The sequence below is a fragment of the Rhopilema esculentum genome, chromosome 13 (assembly GCF_057945365.1).
Source record: "Rhopilema esculentum isolate cy_ngs chromosome 13, ASM5794536v1, whole genome shotgun sequence".
Taxonomy (NCBI): domain Eukaryota; kingdom Metazoa; phylum Cnidaria; class Scyphozoa; order Rhizostomeae; family Rhizostomatidae; genus Rhopilema; species Rhopilema esculentum.
Window position 1 is genome coordinate 7,617,330 of NC_142827.1, and position 22,460 is coordinate 7,639,789.

The 22,460-nt window shown below is 36.3% G+C and overlaps 1 protein-coding gene across 6 annotated transcripts in view; it reads right to left on the reverse strand.

Moving 5' to 3' along the window:
* Positions 1–22,100, reverse strand: part of LOC135691605 (uncharacterized) — a 36,155-nt gene extending 14,055 nt beyond the window's left edge. The window contains exons 1-5 of one of the 6 annotated variants that reach the window (XM_065209505.2): positions 16,473–16,973; positions 4,525–4,635; positions 2,807–3,490; positions 835–978; positions 109–288 (exon numbers count right to left, since the gene is read on the reverse strand). In XM_065209505.2, the coding sequence (XP_065065577.2) occupies positions 109–288; positions 835–978; positions 2,807–3,478 (996 nt within the window). In that variant the 5' untranslated portion in view covers positions 3,479–3,490; positions 4,525–4,635; positions 16,473–16,973. The other 5 variants (XM_089112235.1, XM_065209503.2, XM_065209502.2 and 2 more) reach the window with 5 other exon arrangements.
* Between the last annotated feature and the right edge of the window lie 360 nt (positions 22,101–22,460).

Below are 22,460 nucleotides of genomic sequence, written 5' to 3' on the forward strand. Positions count from 1 at the left end.
TAAAAGCACTTTAACAGGAGGGTGGTTTTAAAGGCTTAAAGAAAAATATCTCTGAAATGGATTCAAAACATAACCAATATTATAATTTTGCCAATTTATTTTATTCACCTTTTTGTAATAATCATCATTGCTATAGATCAATCCAATTTTTCCCCAGGAATACTTTTGGAGCATTTCAACTCTTGCTGCATTGTACAACAAGTCCAGAAATGGTTTTGTACGAAAGAAGTATCTGTAAAAAGACTCATGGTTTGTCGACAGGTCAATTGCACTTGTTCCATAAGATATCTATGGGATAAAAATAAATAACTTCAAAGCAACTTATGAGATTGTTCTTTTAATAAATGCAAAATTCTTTAAGTAGGATTTCCCAAATTTTCTGTACTGAAAATACACAGATTGGCATAGGAGGATTATATTAATTATTTGAATTTTACCTAACTAATATGAATGTTACTCACAGAAACTACCACAATTTCCCCAAAAACATGACGTTATTAGAAAAATGAAATTGAATTATATTTTAAATATATGTGTGAATAGTCAAAAATTGAGGCTTGTGTATTTATATGTTATTTGAAGCTTAAAAACCAATCATGAAAGATATTTCCACCAATTTCAACAGTAATGGTGGCATATATATAGTGTACTAGCTAGAAATATAGAATCTTAACAAGAAAAACAAAATAATGCCAAAGTAGTACTACATCAACATTCCAAATTTGTATAGGCCATATTTTTAAACTTCCACTGTAATTAAATGATGGATTTTGTTGTTTATCGAATCAAGTTATTAACAAAACACACAAAATAAAACAGTTTTCAGTAAACTACCTGCAAAATTTTATATCTTGGTAGGCTAGAAATGGCAGCCACAGTTTTTGCCAAGTCATCATCATCAGGACCAATGATTGCAATCTTCTTTGGGCTTTGAGCAAGATAATCAAGCAAAACTGCAGAGCCTGTGCTTATCTCATGCTAGGAAGTGATTGGAGATGTGTTTGAATTCTAAGAATTCTATGATCATAACATTTTCTACGAGCACAAAAACGAACTGCACCAACACTTTTTGTTTTCTTGATGAAATTTGCCTGTAAAAGCACAAGGATTTTCCAACATTTGACTTCCGTTTACAAATTAAGAAGAAGTCTGAAGCAAGGGTATAATTTGATGAGCATTTTAATGATGAAAGCTTTTCTTTGAAAAGAGACTTCTAACCTTGAAATTATTTGCCTTGAATTTTCTAGGTTAATTTTCTACAGAGAACCCCGAGTGTTATATTCTACAACTGACAGAAGGGGTTCTCTTGGATCCCTGAAAATATCAGAAAATCAATCTGTGTTTTAAACACTGCAAACTTACAAATATCAATCAACCAATTTTTACGCATAATTTAGAAGCAATACGAAAAAATAAAAGTACACGAAAAAACTCACTGTGGCAGTCTTGTAGATAAAAGGATTCCCGCGGAACACCGTTTTTAACGGGAGGCTAGAGTCACAACGAGGCCAGGGAGGGTGTAAGCAGTGCTATTGCTAGCTTTTTCGCTCTAAGGAGGTGTTCAGGCTTCATTTGCCAACAAAGTGAGTGAGACAGCCTTAATTTGCTGACAAATTTGAATATTCACCGAAAAAGCACCCACACATCGCTACAAATCCTCAATTTTGAGAAAAAACGTTGTTCAACATTGCATTTTGCAGAACCTCAGCCTCAGCTTGTTCTTAGTTTGTTCTTAACTTTTGACCAGTTTTGAGGCTCGTGTTCTTATAAAATTGTTCTTATAAAAAAATTGTCTACTAGAGTATGTAATCTTCACATAGCTTCCTTGGCTGTTCGTAAACTAACGGAAATGGATTGCAGCCAGTTCCTTATTCCAATTTTCTTTGGCTGGCGCTGGGCTGGTGGTAAATTTTTATATACAGGCAATCCCAGGTCAGTCTTTAAAGAAGACGTCTGTAGCTTTTAAGGAGTCATCCTCAGAAATATGACATTTTTGTTGCAAAAGCAATAATCTTTTTTTCCAAAACAAAGAGATTTTACAGGACGAATTTATAAAGGTTGTGGGGGAGTGCAACACCCCCAATATTTCTGTGTTGCTCGATACATTTTGCTTCAATTTGGTAAAGGACAGTTTTTGGTAGTTAGAAGCATTTGTCACAGGTAAAAGTGGCCACTTGGCCCCCAGCTTTTGCCCAATCAATTTGCGCACAGAGAAAACATGCGAAGAGTTTCCGCCTTTCTGCGAATCGGCGAAATCCGAGAGCAGAGCACAATGGTTCACGTGAGCAGTTTCCACTTCCTTTCAAACGCGCGTGCTCTGATCAATTTGGCCTAAATCATTTTGGATTCGCTGTACTTATGCGTGTCAACAGAAAAAAGCTGATGCAAACAATTTTCATTATTTGTCTCCCTATCTCCTTTATCTTAAATTTAAAAATTGCTTTGTAATAATAAGCGCTTCCATCATTTTTCATTCACCTGAAGCGTCTTGCACCGAACTCTAATCAGTACCTATTATCTCCTCCCTCCCCCAGTTCATGCTGCTTAATTTCGTTCCTGGGTGTCACTGGGGCTGAAGGGTCAATTTTATCTCTAGTTATCTTGTGAAAATGGGTCCGTTGTCATCGCATTTAATGTCTTAAAAAAGTTGAGCAAGTTTGGGGCTCATGCTTGGAGCTAGATCTCCAAAATTGATAAAACAAAATAACGAGGAGATCTTTGAAAGTAACAAAATGGAAGATACTTTTAAAAATGAACTCTTGATTAAATTTTGAACTAATCTTTTTGGGTAATTAGCTCGACTTACATTAGTCGAATTTTGTCTCAGCATTACGACTTCGTAGCCAGGAAGAACAGCGTCATTTTTGTTAATTTCTTCAATTGCCATGTCCGCAGCCACCAGAAGCTTCTTCCCCAATTCTTCCGCAGACTGAAACATACCAGCAATGTATAGTTTTGGTTTTGGTAGGTTCCAGCATTTGTAATCAAAATCTGTAGCATTGACATCTTTAGTGTAATATCCGTTTGAATTATTGAACCCCACATAATCATACCTGGTCTCGTTGCAATAGCATTCATTATAATACCCAAATTTTACATCTGTATAAAAACAGGCATCTCCTCTGTAAATTGGAGTAGGAGTTGGTAAAACTGTAGCGACTGACGATGATGTGTTTGGCGATATACTGAAGTTTATAGAGGTAACACTTGCACTAGGGCTTGGGTTTATAGAAGACGTTGATGCTGGAGCGTAGGAGCTGACTTCAAATGAACTTGTGGATGAATTCTCTGATGCTATTGTTGCAGATACAAGTATTGGCGAGAAACTAGATGACGGCTCTATAATGTAAATCTTCTTGCAACAGCAAAATGCAAAATTATCGATGCTTCCTTTAGGACAATATCCAATAGATTCTTGCGTGAAAAATACAACCAAAAGGAAACCAAAAAGGACAGGACTTCGTTTGGTGTACTGCATTTTTCACGTTCTCTGGAAAAAAGGATAAGATTTGAGTATATGATGCCCAATAACATTAACCTTCATTAATGGCATAATATAGATTTAAATCCAAAATCGTCATGATAACTAATTTTCGACTAAATTAAAACCTGACATTTGAACGTAAGGATCCAAAAAGGATTTTTTGAACCTAGATCGAAGGGACCGTATGATAAGATTTCAAACAGGTTCTGCAAGAGAACACGAACTGGTGTGATGTACCTCTTCCTTAGCTAACAGACAGAAGAAGTTTGTTTTCACCTTAGGACTCCATTGATAATATTTTCAAACGAAAAGATTCACTGATTAGGCACTCTTTACATTCATGTGCTCCTGATTGGCCTATTTTGATCCTAGCTTATATACTGTGAATAAATATATATATATACTGGGAATATATATTTCCTAGCTTAGAATTTTCGGCTACTATTCTGACGTTTTGTACTCAGTAGAGTGTCATTCCAAAAGTTTTCACATGGTTCAACATAATTGCTTTTCAAGGCAATTTTTAAATTCTGTGCCGACAATAAGGTTCCTTGAATTTAAACTTTTTTTAAAAATTTCTGAATGTTGTAAAGTGGGATTTGCTTAAGGGTGATTGCCTAGCGTTTGCACAGAGTACAGATCTTGGCATCTTTGCCTTTACGGATGGTGTGGTGTCCTTGAATAACTTGCAACTTCAGATGTCATTTTTTAGCCTCTATATTTGTGCCTTAAAATCATTTTTGGAACTGTATTGGATGCTTTAACCTACAGGTTTGCCATGGTCACTTACAAAGATAAGCCTTTATTCATGAATCTTGTCATGCTGTCAGAATTCACCAACATTTCAGATATAACGCAATTTCAGATAGACGTTTTTCAGAGGTTTCTATTTCATATGAAAGTAAGAAAATCGAATAGCCGGAGATACTCTTCGTGAATAAAAATTTTGAATTAGTACCTTGACTAACTGTACCACAAAGCAAGTGTATCTTTACATAATAAACAATATTTGCGATCTTTAAATAGAATTAGTGACTCACAGCTTAATTTAAGTTTGGACATGCTGAATTTCAACTTTATTGAGTAATTGCAGGAAACCTCCCTTCATTCCTTCCCTTCTTCCTTCTCCGCTATCTTCACAGGCAACGGCCCTGTTCATTCATGGACAGAATTATATATATGTATAATGATAATGCCGTGATAGCATATGAGGAAAAAAATGATTATCACCCTAAACCTCCATTAGCCTGGCCAAACCACTCCTATTATTCAAAAACTACTTCCAAACAATATGGTTCCTAACAACAGCATGAAAAGTTCGTTTACAAAGCTCTCAGAAAAGATTTACAAAATTTGGCCATAAATATATTAATCTTGATAGTATTGGCTTTGTGTCAACAGAGCACATTGCAAAAACCCCTTGTTTTTCTGCAGTGCATTAACATTTATACAACGAGTCTAGCTTGTAAACAAGTATAGTGAATTGATTTTGCCCGAAAAAGATTCCTTTGTCCGCCCTTTTAATTAAAACAAACAAACTTGATCGAAAGAGCCACATGTTATGTGCACTAGAGTGCAAATAATTAATCAAACAGATGTTAGCTGCATCTTGAAGGTTAGTTTAAAGGTGAAATAAATAAATTGAGAAAATATTTATTTGTTCCTGTCAAAAGACAAATTCCACAAGAGTCTTTGTCGATGTACTGTGAATAGCATTCTATTAGATTTACTGTTTCTTGTCCAACGGTAGATGATGGAAACAGTCGGGCCTATATTTGATCATCTCCTGCCCTAAATGAATTAGCCAAAAGAAATCCAAGATTCCACACAAGGTCTTTCTGAACTTCTTACAATCTTCTTTCAAATTTGAGTGTGTCTGTTCTCAATAATCATCATTTAGTATTTTATGCATTCCCGAATAATTTAACGAATGGCTCATTGCATCTCCCATCTTACTTTTTTCCCTTATTCACAAAATTTCACCAAATGCCCAATCTACAATTCCTTGCAAATTTAGCTATGTTTCCATTAAATATTTGTTTTTAGGGCATAGAGACAAGCACGTGAGGTGGCACATAGAAGACTGTCTCATCCATTTATAACCATTACTACCAACTCATTCCTCCTATATACTTTATTAGGTTACCGAAAACACTGATACCGTCTTATTAGGTGCGGGCTGCAAAAAAAGGGGCCAGGCGGTATGGGCCTGGCACAGATACATATAAAATTCAAATAAATACATAACAAAAATTGACTTTTTTCAATCGAATGGGGAAGCTAGAGTCTTGTAAAGTCTTCACATAATTCCTTACACCGTTGAGCATCTTTTCCTTAATGTGTTTAATGTTCTCCTTGTTTTCGTGTCATTATTCATAGTCTGCTTATATCTTGATTTTCTCAGACAACAAACTCTGATTCAAATCGTATTTGGCAAAAGGCACTTAAAAATGAGAAATAAATCCGTATTATACCCGTTTTATACGCCATTTGGCCAAGGCTCTCTTTGATAATGACTCGTATAAGCGTTTCCAAAACTAAGTAAACGTGGATTTGGTGGCATTGGAAACAATAACATCGTTAGGTAATAACAAGTTTTCTTTTTAAATCAAGGCTCTTCATCGTGCTCAGTGAAACTGGAAACTTAAGTATTGAATGCTGACCTTATTTCTTTGGTGTTATTTATCTTCTCATTTGGTAATTAACTCTGAACTCAGTTTGGATTTATGAGTCAAAGCAGTCCACTCCTGAGTCAATCCTTGCAGATTAACAAGATCTGCAAGCAGCAAACACCAGAATTGGAAGCAATCCGTCCTTTGTAGATTTCGAAGCACTCACAGCGTTCCATTTATTAGTTCTCACAACCCACTGTTGCTAACGTCAGTGACAAATAATTAGAAACACTGCTGGCGTAAAAAATGATAAGTTCTAACAAGCAATTTTTGAATACCCCAGGATCGAGTTTTAACCACATGCCGAAACTTTGAACCCGGACTATTTTATTATGAAATGGGTTTTGTTGGAATATTGTCACAGGAAAATTGACATCATCAAGTAATTTCTTGAACAGATTTACACCCTTCCTCGTCATTCTGAGACCCCATTTACACTGCCCCGTTCATAAACGAAATGGTGACGGTTTATAAATCGTTCGCTGTCGTAGCAGGGTCAAAACTGTTCCGAGCAAAATAATGGAAGGGCGAGCCGCGATTGTTTTATCACGGTTCCAAACTTGCACGGGAGAGTATAAATGAGCTCTGAGTTACTTCATGTTACACATCTAGGTCATTATTCAGCCTGCCATATGAACTCTTAGAAATATGTCTTGGAAAACTGATTGCAAGTAAGCTGCTAATATTGACAATCTCTTAGCAAGCTTTTTATTCACAGTCAAAGGGTAAAGCTCGTGTTGCAACATACATTTACAAACTGAGTTTTCTTTAAATGTAAAATATTTATCTTTCTCTATTCAGCTTGCAGTTGGAGCAGACTAAAGAAAGGAATACAGTGTTTAGCGTCAGTCTTTTCCTTTGGCATCCAATTTCTGTATGGCCAAGCAGTGTCAAGTCAGGAATCCTTTTAGATTCTGTATCGAGCATCGGCCTATCGGCGCCAGATTGCGGTTAGTAAGGTTAAAACATATTCTTGGCATCCAGGAGCATCATTGGAACAGCATTGGGAATAAGATAATTAGCCTCAATGCGTTTGAGCCATTTCAAATGTTCCTGTCTAATTTTGCTGACATTACTTCTATTTACCAAAATTGACGAGTTTTACAAAAAAGAAAACAAACTATAGAGAGGATAAAACAATTTTGCTGCATTCGCTTTCATAATGAGCAAAAATTTTCCTGAACTTTCCAGCAAACCTATAGCTATAGCACGCTATAATCACTGTCAGAAAAGTCCTCTTATGCATTATCTCTAGTAGCATGATCCAATAGAGTTCTAAAGTGTGACGTCATCAAAAACCTATTTTTAGAATTTTTGAATTTTAACCACATAGGGTAAAAGATCACCATGAAATACTTCCAAATATGCAAAATTGGCCAGAAATGTCTAAAATCGGTTGAGATATGGCTAATGAAAGATTTGAGGTTTGCCAACGAATCACTGTTATTTTGGCTCTGTTCATAAAGTTATGAACAGAGACCAAAATACAGAGGCTTGATGAGGGAAGAACCAGTAAACATGTGGCCATATCTCTGCCATTTCGTAATACACTTGCCTGATTTTGCACATTTAGAGGTATTTCATGATGATCTTTCAGGTTATTGAGTCAAAATTCAAAAATTCTAAAAATAGATTTTGGTGACGTCATCACTTTAGAACTCTATTGGGCATTTCATTGAAGACAAGGGTGACGTGATTGGCTGCCTATTAGTCGGCGTGATTAGTTTATTCAGTTGACAAGTCCAAATAAATGGCGGGAAAAAGTAGCGAAGAATGACCCAAAGGACCGATTTAAAGAAAAAGTTGAACTCTTTATATCAAGCCTCTACTTTAGGTAAATAGTGGGTTATACTGTGAGGCTATATCATATTGTAATATCATATGATAACATCGTGTGTTGATATCAAAATTACGACTATTTTTAGCTGCGTTTGAAAGTCAGGGAGCAATATTTTTGAAAATTAATCAATATAAATCAAAAAACGTTTTTTTCTCAAAATTATTTAATCATTGAGGGACTGATTTCAAGACTTAAGTTATGTTTTTTAGTTAAACTCAACATTTTACAGCGAGAAGAAAGCTTATCATACCTGTATTGATAAAAATATCTATAGTTGAAAGAAGTTAGACGCATGGGGCCCAGCTCATATGTGCCAGTGGCCTCTTTGGCCTACTGGCCTTCTTCGACACCAAATATTTTGCTAAATTATTGCCTATCTCTAAGAACTCAGAGAGAAAACCAGTCAATTCATAGAATAATCAGAGCACTTTACAGATAAAACCTATAGAATGAGCAAAAGAGTAAAATAAAAGTAAAATATTTGTTTTCATCTTTTAAAAGGAAGTGCTGCTTAATATTTAATATTTATTAATAACCAGTTGCCAACTGAAACATATAGATCCAAGTAAAGATTAACAGACAAGTGTGAGCTACTATCAAATTCTTTTATGAAAATCATCCCCGTGTGAATGCCAGTTTTACTGAATTTTTGCTTCGAGTGTGTACTGTCGTTATGGAAATGCTTACTGCGTGTGGCCAGGTTACTACCACAAACTTCAACTGATATGTCAATCAGGTCACAGATACTCCACGCATGGGCATCAAAATACCACGAGTCAAGAGGTTCGCAACCATTAGTGTACGACATCAAATTTTATGAAAACTGAACCTTCTTACGCGCTGAAGAAAGACACGAGGCTCCTCTAGAGATAAAACTTCCAAAAGGTGGCAGTGTTTGGTACCCTTTTGGTTGTTTGGTTTTGTTGCTGATAACTGAAAGATCATTCCTGTCCCCTTTTCTGCCCCCAGATCATTGCATAAAGCATGCAGTGGTAAAAGTTTTATTTATCGTGATGCCTTTTGATATCAAACAGCAAGCTATTTGCTGCACAAATGGTGTGTTGATAAAAGTCTTATAAGGAGGTTCAAATTGCAAACGTTATACACCCATTTTGTTTTATAGGAAACCGTCTATAAGAAACCCTGCCCAAACATTGCCAAAAATCAAGAAGCCGGATTTCTGATCATCGTCAATCTTGAAAACTCCTCGAAAATCTTTTCGACGATTAGGCTCTGGCTCAATTGACATACATAGATACAAGGAGAAAGAGCTCACTGTGACTCATTAGGTGTTCTGTTTTTTGTTATTCTTATGCTAGCTACGTTTTCGTGATTCTAAAACTTCACCCTTTGGCATTCATCAGGAGCTCAGCTTCTTATTAAAAAATGCGTGATCTCTTTGATAAAGTGAAAAGAAGATGAAAAGACGTTGAGAACCTATTATGACATATATACATTACAATATCTGCAACTCATTGATGCTCATACTATAAAGATCACGTAAAGATCAATTAATCGTGCTACTCATTGATACTCATACTATAAAGATCATGTACAGCATGACCAAAAAAGATTCACATACCATGGAAATAGTTTTGATCAATCCTAAGTATTCAAAATTCAGCCATGGCTTGGTAAAGGGAGAGCTGTTTTCGTTATAACTTATAAACTCGTTATGTGTTGGTACTAGGAACCCTCTTGCTTATCTTGTCTGAAATGAATATAAAGATACGACATTTTTTTATTCATGCACTATGCTGCACCACAGAATAAGAATTCTGTGGCTGCACGTTGGTTGTAATTAAATGAAAGGATGGTAAATGAAAAATTACATTGTCTACAGAAAATAGAAAAATGACAGTGCTTGGTAACTAATTCGGTCTATTAGATAGGATTTTTAAAAGTAAATTCTCTCAGTAGGACATAAAGGCCAAAGAATGACATCTGCTAAGATAAGGGGGTGAAAAGTTAAACATCTTTGCGTGTCTACAGTACATAGAGCCTAACCTATTCTTCTACTATGTTAGATAATCTTTCTATCAGCTCTTTAGGCGTCTTTGGTTTGGTTTGGTTGGAGCAACTATGTATTCCCAACTATTTTATATCATATGGTTCGTTGGCTATCATTTACAGCTAATGTGCCATACAAACCTGTTAATGTAATTCTCAATCACTTATATTTGTTTCCCGGCTTTATTGCCAAACAAGGTTGCCAGAGAAGTGAATGTCAGTATGCAAGAAGGCCTAATGACAGTGGCGTCGCTTGACCTTTCAAACTAGGGGGGGGGGGTTATCAATAAAAAAAATTACCGATGGAATCATAAATGGAGAAGAATTTAGGTACTATTTTGTCAACTGATAGATGATTTTACCGACAAACTAAGGATTTTGCAGACAAACTGAAGATTTGCCGGCGAATCCATAAAGTATTGTTGGTGTTACACCCCACTTCTAGCTACGCCCCTGCCTATGGCAGAGCAACAGTGATTTAAATTTACTTTTCAAAATGTAACATCTAAATATCTTTCAAGGCATTGCAACCTAAACGCAAAAGGTGATAAAAATGCGATTAACCATTTTTAGATAGATTAATCATTTTTAGATAAACATTTAGGCCTGGAGATAGAAGCAAGCTCATTTGACCTGTTTATATTAGTTAAGCCAACTTTATGAGAAAGCCAATCAAGAAATATGCTGGGGTGAAACATTAGTTTACTTCTAATTTAATTCAAATGCTTTGGCTGCTCGTTTTAAATTTGTATATCTGCATTATATTTGCTTGTTTCTCGTCGTTTTGCGGTGTTCCTACTATCCATTTATTGTCCACATCTGGCATTGCAAGATTTACAGAATTCTACGGATGGTCCTACCCCACGAAAGGTCTTATTCTTTCTTGCATGCATAAAAAGAAATATCGCTTTTACAGGGCCAGCAAAACGTATTTGAAAGTGGAAGGGCCAAGTATCAAAGGCTTGAAAGGGCTTAGGTAAGGGCGCCATCATGGTAGACGGCAAGAAAAGTTTTTGAATTATTGCGTCTTAGGGATGGCCAGAGACTGTGTCAAAAATGAATTTTGAATGAACGTAAATCCGAGGCAGTATATTTAAGCGCTATTTTATCAACATGTCCCTAGTCTCGTCTGTTGTGATCTTGATTTGGAAAAGGAAAGGTCTTGCAGAGTTTCAGATTAGTTTAGGTCTTACTCTTTTTTAGATTTATAAGTATCCAAAATAAGATGGAAGAGAAAAATAAATGAAACAAGGTTTAAAAAACATTGAATATCAACAGAAGAACTGTCAACTAAAAAAAAGGATTAAGCAATTTGTAAACTTGGGATACTGTTTTGTAACATCTGATCTTATATGTTTCGGAAAATGAGGTGCTTTTAACAAAAAATCTGGATTTTAAAACTTTCAAACTGCGCTGGTCGAAAAGAGTTTTAATAGAACTTGTAATTGAGTCTAGATTTTATCTTTTTTAGTAGGATTATCGATACAATCAAGCTTCGAAGTTTTCTTGATGTTAATTTTATAGAACAAATCTGCCCATTCTGTCTTTCTCATATCCTCAAAAATTTTCTTTTCCTCAGTTTCTTTCCCTTCAACATCGATTTCTCTCTTCTTGCAATGTTTCTGAGAAATTCGTTGGTAGCAAATAGACTGTGTGGGCCAAGTTTAGGCAATAGACAAAACAAAACTCCGTCAATTTGTGCTGGCACCAAGTTATTCTGGATCAGATTTTTTAAACTTTTTCTAAGCCAAGCTGTTACTCTTTGTAAAATCTAGACGATGACCGATTTCTTGGATCGAATTCCCATATTAGATTCATATATTTCTTCTTTGGTAAAGACATAGCAACCAAGATAAAGCTAAGGGCATATTTAAGAGAATACTAGGAACAGTTACTTGCAAATTGATATATTATATTTATTTTTACTTTTGCTTAAAATTTTCCTTTAGCGCTGCAGAAAAGTGGGGGTCATTGCCCCCCAGCCCCCGGTTTCGCCGGCCCTGTTTTAACAGAGCACAACAAATATTACCTTGCTAACTCACTCGAGCCAGTCTAGGTAAGCATGATTGGTTTTCTACAAATGTAAACCCCAACTCTCCTCAAAAAAGCAATTCTTTCGTTGTTTATGACTGTGAAATACCGTAATAATGGGTCAAACGAAATCAGATATAAGAAAATCGTTTACTCAAAGTAAGAAGATAAAAAGGGATTTCTTAACGAAAATGCTTGGCTTCCAAGCAATAGATTTGAAATCCTTTGTGAAGAAAGAGATTAAAATTCAGTTGTCTCAAATGTCTTTAACTTTTAATCATTAACTAAATATCATGAGACATTTATATCATGCCTGCAAACTCGACTCAAAGGACTAGGATTTATGTACTGTCGGCTTGCAAGGACATGCAACGTAGAACATTTGTAGGCCAAGTAAAGAGTTTTAGAGTAACTTGTATTGGGGAAGGGAGCACACACAATGGCGTAACCAGGCCCGTGGACACTGGGGGATAGGGGAGCAATGTCCCCAAATTATTTGCGAAAATCGTGTTTGAAGATCTTATAAGCGCAGCTTGATCTGACAGAATTTCGTAAGGCAGGTATAGAAAAAGCTATATTTCTATCCATGCCTCCCCCTAATCCAGTTTAGCTGTCTACGGGCCTGGGTGCAACAGAGGGAGCCGGACCCCTATGATCAATTCAGCTTGGTGCCGCCAGTTGTAAGCATTAGACAAAACAAAACATGGTAATGAACAAACTTTACATTCATTCAGACTGGTATATACCATACAGTCTTGGGATTCCTTGACTTTGTTTATCACATCCAAATATAGGCTTCAAAGTAAATAAAACATAGAAAACTTTTCCTGGGGGCCTCTAAAAGCTTAGAGCTAATTTTTGAACTTAATTCAACTTTAGTCCGTTACGCCACTGAGCACACATTTATGTTGTAGTGCTGAATAAAAATATTTGCTAAATTTCAAAATGGCTCGAAACAACGTTCTCTTGAAGTGTGCTTTATTCTCAAAATTTGCTATAGCATCCTTCAAGTAGTAACGGTTTAGATGCATTCAGAACCATTTTCGTTGGAAGCGTGTTCTCCCATCCTTTAGCAGACTTTGAAACGAAAAACCATTTTCCCATTCTAACCGCTTCATAGACAACCAAAGATCAGTAACGATAAGATTTTATTATGCAAGAAGAAAAAAACTTAAATCTTAAGTCCTTTCTCTTCTTTCACCTATATCACCTAAAATCCGACCAAGGCCCCCCCCCACCGCACCCTACTCTCCTCTCGCCTTGCGCCTCATAGTTTTCGTCATTGCTTCCAATCTTCTCGAGAAATGGAGCCTGTCAGGAAAAGCAACTAATAACTTCACAGCTATTTGACGCATTCCAAAACCCTTGATATACCATCTATGTTTGACGGCCTTAATCCCTCTATCGAAAAGTATATATAAAAACTGTAACAAAAAAGATCTCTGGCCACAGGTCCTTCCTAATGATCTAAACTTAATCCACGTGCAACTGTTTAAAGTCTTTGTTGCTAGGCTGCGCTTTGGTCTAAGAGAAATTGAAATTTAAAATTGTCAATATGACGTGGGTATCAATTCAAACGTGATTACAGTGTATGCCACGGGATGAGAAACTAATACCTTTATTGCGATAAACTTTTTAAAATGTTAGGGTATCAATCATTTGTGTCTTTTCGTGTATTCATTTGTACAGTCACATTTATTCACGATTTAGCCATGAGTCCATGAAATTTTTGCTTTTGTTTTTTTCAATTTCTTTTGTCCGTGAGGAGATCGTGCCACATTTGGCTTCGTCACAAGCTGAATCATAAAGGGTCACTAAGCCCTTCTCAGGAACATATAGGACTGGTTCAAGATTTTATATGGGCCTTATATATTGCTTGTATGTAAACCAGGGCCCGCGCCATGAATTTTAAAGTGGGGGGGGCCAAGGCTAAAAATGTAGGGGGCCAAGGCTTCTTACCACTTTTATTGCAGTTTTAAAACTACTTGTTTCGCAAAAAGTGGAGGACTATGGCCACTCTGGCCCCCAGTGGCGCCGGCTCTGTAAACAGTTAGGTAATTAAAAATGCAAATAGGGAGGGGGATGTGATAATGTTTTGGAAATGGCTTCAATCGATGGCTTTTCTCGAGAAGAAATTGCTGAAGTTCAGTAAGATCAATTCAGTCACTAGGATTGTTAGTTGAGTAAGATGTTTCCTACGCCAGTGATCTAATCTGTAATGAAATTAAAAGAGTTCCAAAGTTTCGGTGAACAAGGGATGATAATTTTGTTGACTTCTCAAGACTGAGAACATTCAAACTTTAGCAGATGAAAATAAGGTCCCTACATCACACAAGCCTCGTCTCAGTCAAATCATTACAAGTTAAAGGGTCATTAGCCTCCCTTTATTTTGGATCTGTATGAGCACATCAACTTCTTACCCTGCTGAAGAAGTAACAAAAGCCGGTATATTTTGCCTTCCTACGGTTGAAATTCAACATTATATTTGAAAGTTCTGAAGGTGAAATATCCAGGAAGAATAAGAAGCTTTTTTTGCCGATTGATTGTAACTGATACTATTTTGCTCTTATCTGGGATTTATCTGACTTTCAGCAAACTGATGTAATCTAAGTGAGCCGTTATATGGCTAATAACGGTGCAGGAAAAACTTCCCAATATTTGAAAGTATTTCCCACTTTTACATAGATATCAAACAAATATTTCTTCGTTGTATAGAATTCATAACATAATGTAATGTAGGTCACTTGTGGCAATGATAGTTGTAGGGGGAAACCTGCTCCAAGAGACTAACTAAATACAGAGTAGTAAAGTAGAGTTATTTTAATTTACTATAGGACTAGAGGGAAGATGGAAACACATCACACGAGTTTTAACTGCATATAAGCACATTTAATAATATTTATACTGAGATGATCTTCATGAATTCGACAATGTAGACAATTCATTGAAGACAATTTAAGACTAACGATATCTGAACCTCCTTTTATGTTGTAGCATTTTTTACTTTAAAACTTTGACGTTGATATAGTTTCTACGTTTCTACGATTTTGGAGGAAATTACAGCATTTTTAATTATTTCCCAAAAAGTTTACCAAACATACTGATTCGAAGGGCGTAGCTTGATACTCATCGTACAGAGAACTAATCCAATGGTTTTCATAGCAAAGCCTCAGGTTCTGAAAAGATTTCTCCCAATTAACATTTGATCGTTACAAAGCTCCAATTTAATTTCCTGTTCCTAAAGCCAGGTTCCCACATGGTCGTTTGGGTCGTCTGCTTTTATTGCCAATGATATTATTCAACATTACGATCTCTTTATTCTGGGTGCCTAAACAAAGCGAAAATATCTTGGAAAGAACATTTGTTTAGATTTTTGAGCACACGAGGCCTTTTGCTGGAATCTTTGGAGCCCACGAGGTTTAATTTAACTTGAGTTTTCATTGACTGTCTGGTATTTTACCCTATATACCATAAAATTACTTAATTTGAATATTATGACCAAGGACTTTCTGAAGACGATTACTTGAAGTTCAACGCCATCTCTGCCGAGCCTCTATAGGGTGTTTCTAATTACCAAATGGACAGAATTATTGTGAATTTACTTTTGATATGGATAGATGTACAAAAGGTAAAACAGCATAGCTACTGGACACGGAAACAGGACACAGAAATTGTTTATGGTTCATGTTGCCATATCGTGACCTTTTTAAACCGAGAAATCTTAAAGGAAATGTGAAAGAGCAAATACACCAAAGGGTAGCTTAGGGAAACATATAATTTGTCGTCTATGAAAAAAGCAGCGATAAGTAGATTGTTTATTCAATGACTATTAAGCAAAAAGAACTCAAAAACAAACTTGATATCCACTAATGACAGATAATGGAACATCTCTTGACTTATTTTCAAAGTGATCTTAGTTCCATGCACCTTTATCCGTTGTAACAAGCATCTCTCATCAACTGAGAAAATTCCCCTCGCTACATCGGGTTCAGAGTAACTAAACGGTAAATCTAAAATTGTGTGCCTTTCATCCATACAAGATAGTGTTTATCAAATGCCTGTTGTTTATGAACAGAAGTGGGAAATCTGAATATAGTACTGAAGTTCCGTCCGTTTTAAAGCGACCGCGCATGATATCCAAAATGCTGAAGACTCTATCGATCGCACTTTATAAACTAGATTGGGAATGAAGTAATGCAGACTGTAATCGTGTTGCCGAGATATCTGTTGAGAAGGTAGTGAACTGCTGCAAAACGCCATGAAAATTTCACATGCTGGTGTTTCTTCAACGTTTATAAAAATCATAGCAATCAGAGCTGACCTCGAGCCTTTCCGCGACCATGTTGCCTGCGGTGCCAGATTACACAAATTGCTATGGATAAACAACTATGCCGCTAAAAGAGATACCTAATAATGCCTTATTGATGAAACATACCTTTATTCAGCAACCATTCGAAGAGCGAACGATTAACAGCACCGTGTGTATCGCATAATTTCTTGTAATCGTTACCTGGATCCTGACTGGTTTCAAAAGACTTTGTAAGAACCTTAGAGACTTGCAGCCCGAACCTGCCTCTACCTACAAATTATCTCCTTTGTCGTACGTAGCAACGGGTATTTGTCTTACAAGCGACTGCATTTACTCTTCGCGCAGCGGCTCGCTTTTGTTCGCTGCAAACGTTTAACTCAAATATAGTTCACGCCGTCGCAATGACTCTTTTCAAGTTTCCGGGGAATATTTTCGTAAAGATCAACCAATGAACACAAAGCATGTTGGTAAGCAAATATGTTGTGAATAGGTCACTTATTTTAATCCACCGAAGTCTAGGTAAAGCGGTTAATTCTTACGAAAGGGCAAAAATGTTTTTTCATTACATTTTCAGTAGAAGCTTTCACATTTGCCGGACTTCGTTTTTTAAAACTGCACTAGATTAGATGACACAGAAGTTGGGCCGTAGTTACCAAAGACATAATGCAGGGCCTCCGACGAAGAGGGGGGGCGGGGGGCCTTTTTCAAAATCTTTTGTTATGGGTGTTAAATTTTCTCTTGCCCCCCCCCCCACTTTTCAACCTATGTCGGAGCCCATGTAATGGGGGCACATAAATGGAACCTTGGCAATTAATGATAGAAAACTCAAAGCCTGAAATTAACCAGCATCACAAACTTAATCATAGTAATACCTTTCTACTGTTAGTTTAACAATAGTGTGAACAAAGAACTTTGAAATGATTATATTTTTGGGTGATTTATTTCATTCAGAAGAGAATTCCCAATCTTTGGACCCAAAAAGCTAATAGATTTTATACCAAAACTTGTAGTTTTAACCTCGGGAACAGATATAATGTAAATTCTTCGAAATAGCTATGAGGTTTTGGGAGAAGGTGGTCTTTAATAAAGGCTGGATTAAAGTTGTGCAAACTTACTTAAGCAAATCATTGGGGGTACGGCCTCTCGTAGCCCAACAAACCCTTGTGCCCCCTGAAACCCCCGTACCCTCTTCAAACACTATGCCCCCTGTACGCCCTGTACCCAGTGGTCCCTGTCACTATCTGGGGCATGCAAAGAAGCCCATAACATTATAAAACACTGATAAATGACTACCTGAAAGTTATGATTCATATCCCAGAGTTAACGTTATTAAGAATGGCTTTTTACTATGGTTACTCTTATGTAAATAAAGAAATTGATACCCAGGAGAAAATTATGTGTATGTATGCATACACGTTACCATGCCAAATGTTTCAAAACATTCAGCAAACCATTTCCAATCATTCATGCAACAATAACAAATCCCATTCAGCTTTCAAAAATTACTCAACCTAAAAAATCACTCAGCGAACAAAAAAATATTCAGCTTTCGAAAAATCGTTCAGGCGTCCAAAAACTGTTCAGCTTTTAAAGACGTCATTTAACCTCAAGATCTCCTAATTTTCTAAAAAATATCATTCGTTTGCCAATTGCTCTTTCGTTGCGGAATTTTTTCAACTAGCGCTAAATAGGCCTATGTTAGAAAGAAAATCTTCTAAGCCTACTATAAATTAATTTCATTGTCAAACTATTATACTAGCCAATCATCATACTATCTCACCAAAAATTTACTTTTCAACAACAAACCGTTTTATTGTCACACGTAACACAATTTTTTTATAGGGATACAAATTTGCTTAAAAAGACACTTTATTCTGCTCTCAGTCAGGGATTCTAGCCTAGAGTAGCTTAGGGAAGGAGGCAAGAGGGGGCGGACAACCCCCCCCCCCCCCCCCCCCTCAACGACAAGAACACCTTTGACAAGGGGGCGTTTTTTGGCGTATTCAATTGTATAAACCTCCATTGTTCGGCTCAACATACCTTTCCAACCTCTCCACCACCCTTTCTTGCCATTCTGGCTACGCTACTGCCAACCTTTAAATTATGAGGGGTAGACTGCAAAGTTTGGGTCACCGTGCAATAGTTTTTTCCTGAAATCCTGTGCGTGCATTTTTTGAATTTATAGTAATTCGCGCAGTTGCAGCACTGACATTAGTGTGAATCTAGCGCATTGAGTCAAGATAAACCTCCATTATCGTAAAATCACAGTATATGCATTCTTTACGAAATTTTCTATATCTTTTGTTATTCCTGCAGCTTTTAACCTGAGCTTTCCCTCAAAATATATCTTTTAATAAACAAGGGCTGGCCCCCTGAGCCTCTACGGCAACCATGCTCTCGAATTCAAGAAAATGTGGAAAACCTAAGAAAGTTTATTACTTTACATAGAATGTTGTTTATGAACTCAATTAAACCCGCAATGTCTACAAGAGTCAAGGTATAAGGGTGCTTGGCCAGATTGCAGTTACAACTTTTTATTTGTTTACAATGAATCAAAGAAGATTTGTTGGGAGAGCAGGTGAGTTTTTAGGGTACAAGATTAGGAACACGATTCAACATGTTGCACCATAGGGTTCATAAGCTAGAATATCTCTCTCCTGTGAATTATAAAAAAAATGATACTTGGATACATAAATGTTCACTCTTGATCACTCACGTATCGTCAGAGCAAAGTTGATAGACACCATTATGCAAATAGAGATCGTCTTTCTGTTGAACAATTTTGGGCAACCCTAGGCAAATCAAACCAAATACTTCTTGTAACACGTAGTAGGTCAAAACGTTTTCTCATGGTGCTTATCTTATCTTAGAAAACTTCGAAAGCTTAAGTTAAGGGCAAAACTAAAATGTTTTCCTGGGAACTCAGGCCCAGACTTCTTAATATCTGTTTCTTCCATTTAATTCACCCTGACCACGCCTATCCAATAGAATCGAAAGTTCACAATCTACGTTAGTGAATGGGGAATTGGTGCAGCTTTTAATATCTGGCAGCAGCCAAAAAACAATCAACAAAACTTCTTGCTATAGCTTTGTGTACAAACATACCTACTGAAAAGCTCGTAAGATACACATGTTCAGGTTTATGAATTATTAAATGCTGAAAAAAATTAATGAAATCTTATGTGCTTCGAGGTTGTATAAGTAATTTGAAAACTTCGATCAGCTGCGACATCAAGCACCTTAATCACGGATAAGATTGTTACAGTCGAGGAGAATGCCTTTTATCAATTAAAATATATTAAGCTAGTGCAAACTTTGGATACAAAGTCAAGAAGATGGTTGAAATGAAAAGTCCTCTTGTTGCTCTAATTTCATTTCTTGATCATTTCCCACCAACCAACCATTTCTTATTACCTATCATTGCTTATCTAGAAGGTTTGAAGTATGTTTATGAGATAAAGATTTTTAGGGGTACTCATTTTTTGTTACTTTCAATTTGCAGGAATTTTATTTTAAGTTTTCAGCACAAAACTGTTTGCACTTTTGACACAATTTTTTAATCAAATCTAGCCTTTTATATATTTAGATCTCTGTCATTCTTGCACTTAACAAAAATCTAATTTCTTTGATTAAGCATATTCCAGTGACATTTTGCTTAATTTAGTATTTCTTTCTTTCTACCTTCCTTTTAACCAGGGGGTTAGACTTTAAGCATCCGATTGGAAAATTCCTTTTTCATATTCATAAGAACAAACATTGCCATAATTACTTAAACCTGCAACCATCTTAAAAAAATACTGCCATTCCAACTACTTTATGATATCCCAGACACACAAATTATCGATATAAAATGGCCAATTCTGTAATCAGCAACAGTAGCTAGTTTAATCAAGTGATTTAATATTTGCCCCTTAAAAAGAAACATGCAACAGTAGCTGTGTCAATATTAGGGAGCTGACGATCAACATTGAAACTTTATGGCTATATTGGTCCCTCTTCTGAAACTCACGTCGACTGCAGCAATGTGATATCTAAATTTACTTATCTACCTCGGATTTTGCGACCAGAACCGCTGCAATGGGGGTGGGATGGGCTAGAGGTGCGTGAAAGGATGTGATATCCCCTTGAAAAAATCTTCATTGTAAAACGAGAGGCTTTTACCACCTAGGGATACGGCAAATTTTTTAACCTGTCAGCAAGTAAAGGATGGCTTAACCATTTGGTCGGCATATGGGTCCTAGAAACCCCAAATAGGCACAATAGCTAACGATGGCCCTGCTTATAATGGTGCGTCTAGAACTCTGATAATTTAGAAATTGCACATACTGAAAAAAAGAAGCAAGTTGTTGCTTCTCTGTTGAAATCGAGCCTCTGTTTATGACTATTCTCTTCACAGTTTCTAGTATTTCAATTTTCAAGATCATTTCTTGGCGTATCATTATGCTTTTTATTAAATCTAAATGTGTTGAAAATACTCTTGTCCAATCAAAGACTATCTAGCTTCAATCTTGTGCAATCTAGTTTCATTCCTTTGTTGGTATTTTCAGTACACTCAAAGAAGTGTCCAGAACTTTTTGTTCGTTGTTTATATTCTGGCTCTTCCCTCTGGAAAAAATATGCTCTGACGCAATTTTGCTTCCACTTGTATTCAAAGCATGACGCGGGCGCATCTTTCCTTTTCTCATTTCTAGACTTTGTTGACATGTTTCTATGGGAACTAGGAACCTCGATCAGATGAATAGGAACAGCACCCATTCATTTGCCAATAAGGGCGTTTCACTGAGTGCCGATATAGAAAGAGGGTGCTTCATCTTCAAAATTTTTGAGTTAATTGTAAAGTATTGCCGAGAAGTTCCATTAGAAAGATAAAATGCTTCAATTTCACGTTACCAATGAAACAACCACGCAAAAAATCGAAAAAGTAGCTTGATGATCACCTTGAGCGTGAAACTCAGACTTGCAGCTTAGAACCGTCCTGTCCAACACAGCAAAATGTAAATATTAACACACGATATAATAACATATTCCATACCACATATGATACTCCAATAACCTATACCATCCAATGTCGGAGATCTCTAAATAACATATCCCAAAACATCTTCAACATCAAAATTACATTAAGATAATGATCCAGTGTAGTCGAAGTCACTTCAACATATAGCAAATCTGATGCTGGAATTACCTAGCATGATAAGGTAATACAGAACTACTTGTATAAAGTGCATTGCTTTTTTTAATACTGGTTTTGCCTGGAAGGTAGAAAGGAAAAATATATACCCAGAGATCAAGCTTTGACTTGGTACTAGCCTTTCCCGTACCGTCCGAGGCTGATTTTAGGCTAGATAAAAACGGCGTATCTTCCTTTTAATGACATGTTTGAAAATATGATTGTTTGAATCTACTTTTGACAAAAACATAGGGTGTTTTATCGAACTTACTTATTGTTTCGATCTTGCCATTTTTCTGCTGAAATATATAAGTCCTATTGCTCCAAATCAGTGCATTGATGTATTATGGGCAGGAACATCTGCATTCTTCAAAAGAAATTTTCTAAGTTTATGCCATTTAAATTAGGTAAGAATGTAAAATAAGCTCACCACTTGAGGCAAAATCCAATCTCCTTTTCTCAAACGTCTCATTGAAGCTGCAGCCAGAACAACAGAGTTCAGACATAAAAATCCTGGCCTTGTAGAAATATCTCTTGGCCTAATAGAAAGGAGATGCTTTGGCGTTAAGTACAGTGACAATGATAAAAAAAGTAAGATTCTTGTTGCCTTTCCATTCTTTAGTATTCATATTGATCAAAAACACATTTGTTACTTATCTTTGTAAATAAATTGAGGTTAATCAAAAGTTGAACAATGGCTACGAAAATATTTGATCTTAAAAGCCCGATCGGGTGCTTAAGATGCCGCATTCAAGTAGAAAGCAAATTTTAAAAGATACTCGAAACTGTTTTGGTTTTATTGAGATGCAGAAATAAAGACACGCCGAATTTACTCATTTATCTTATCCATAAATAATCCAGTGAATTCTGAAGCATTTTGTTATTGTTTTTGTTATTCAAACAGAGGCATTTATGTTGCTATGCAACGCCCTTTGGGCATGGAA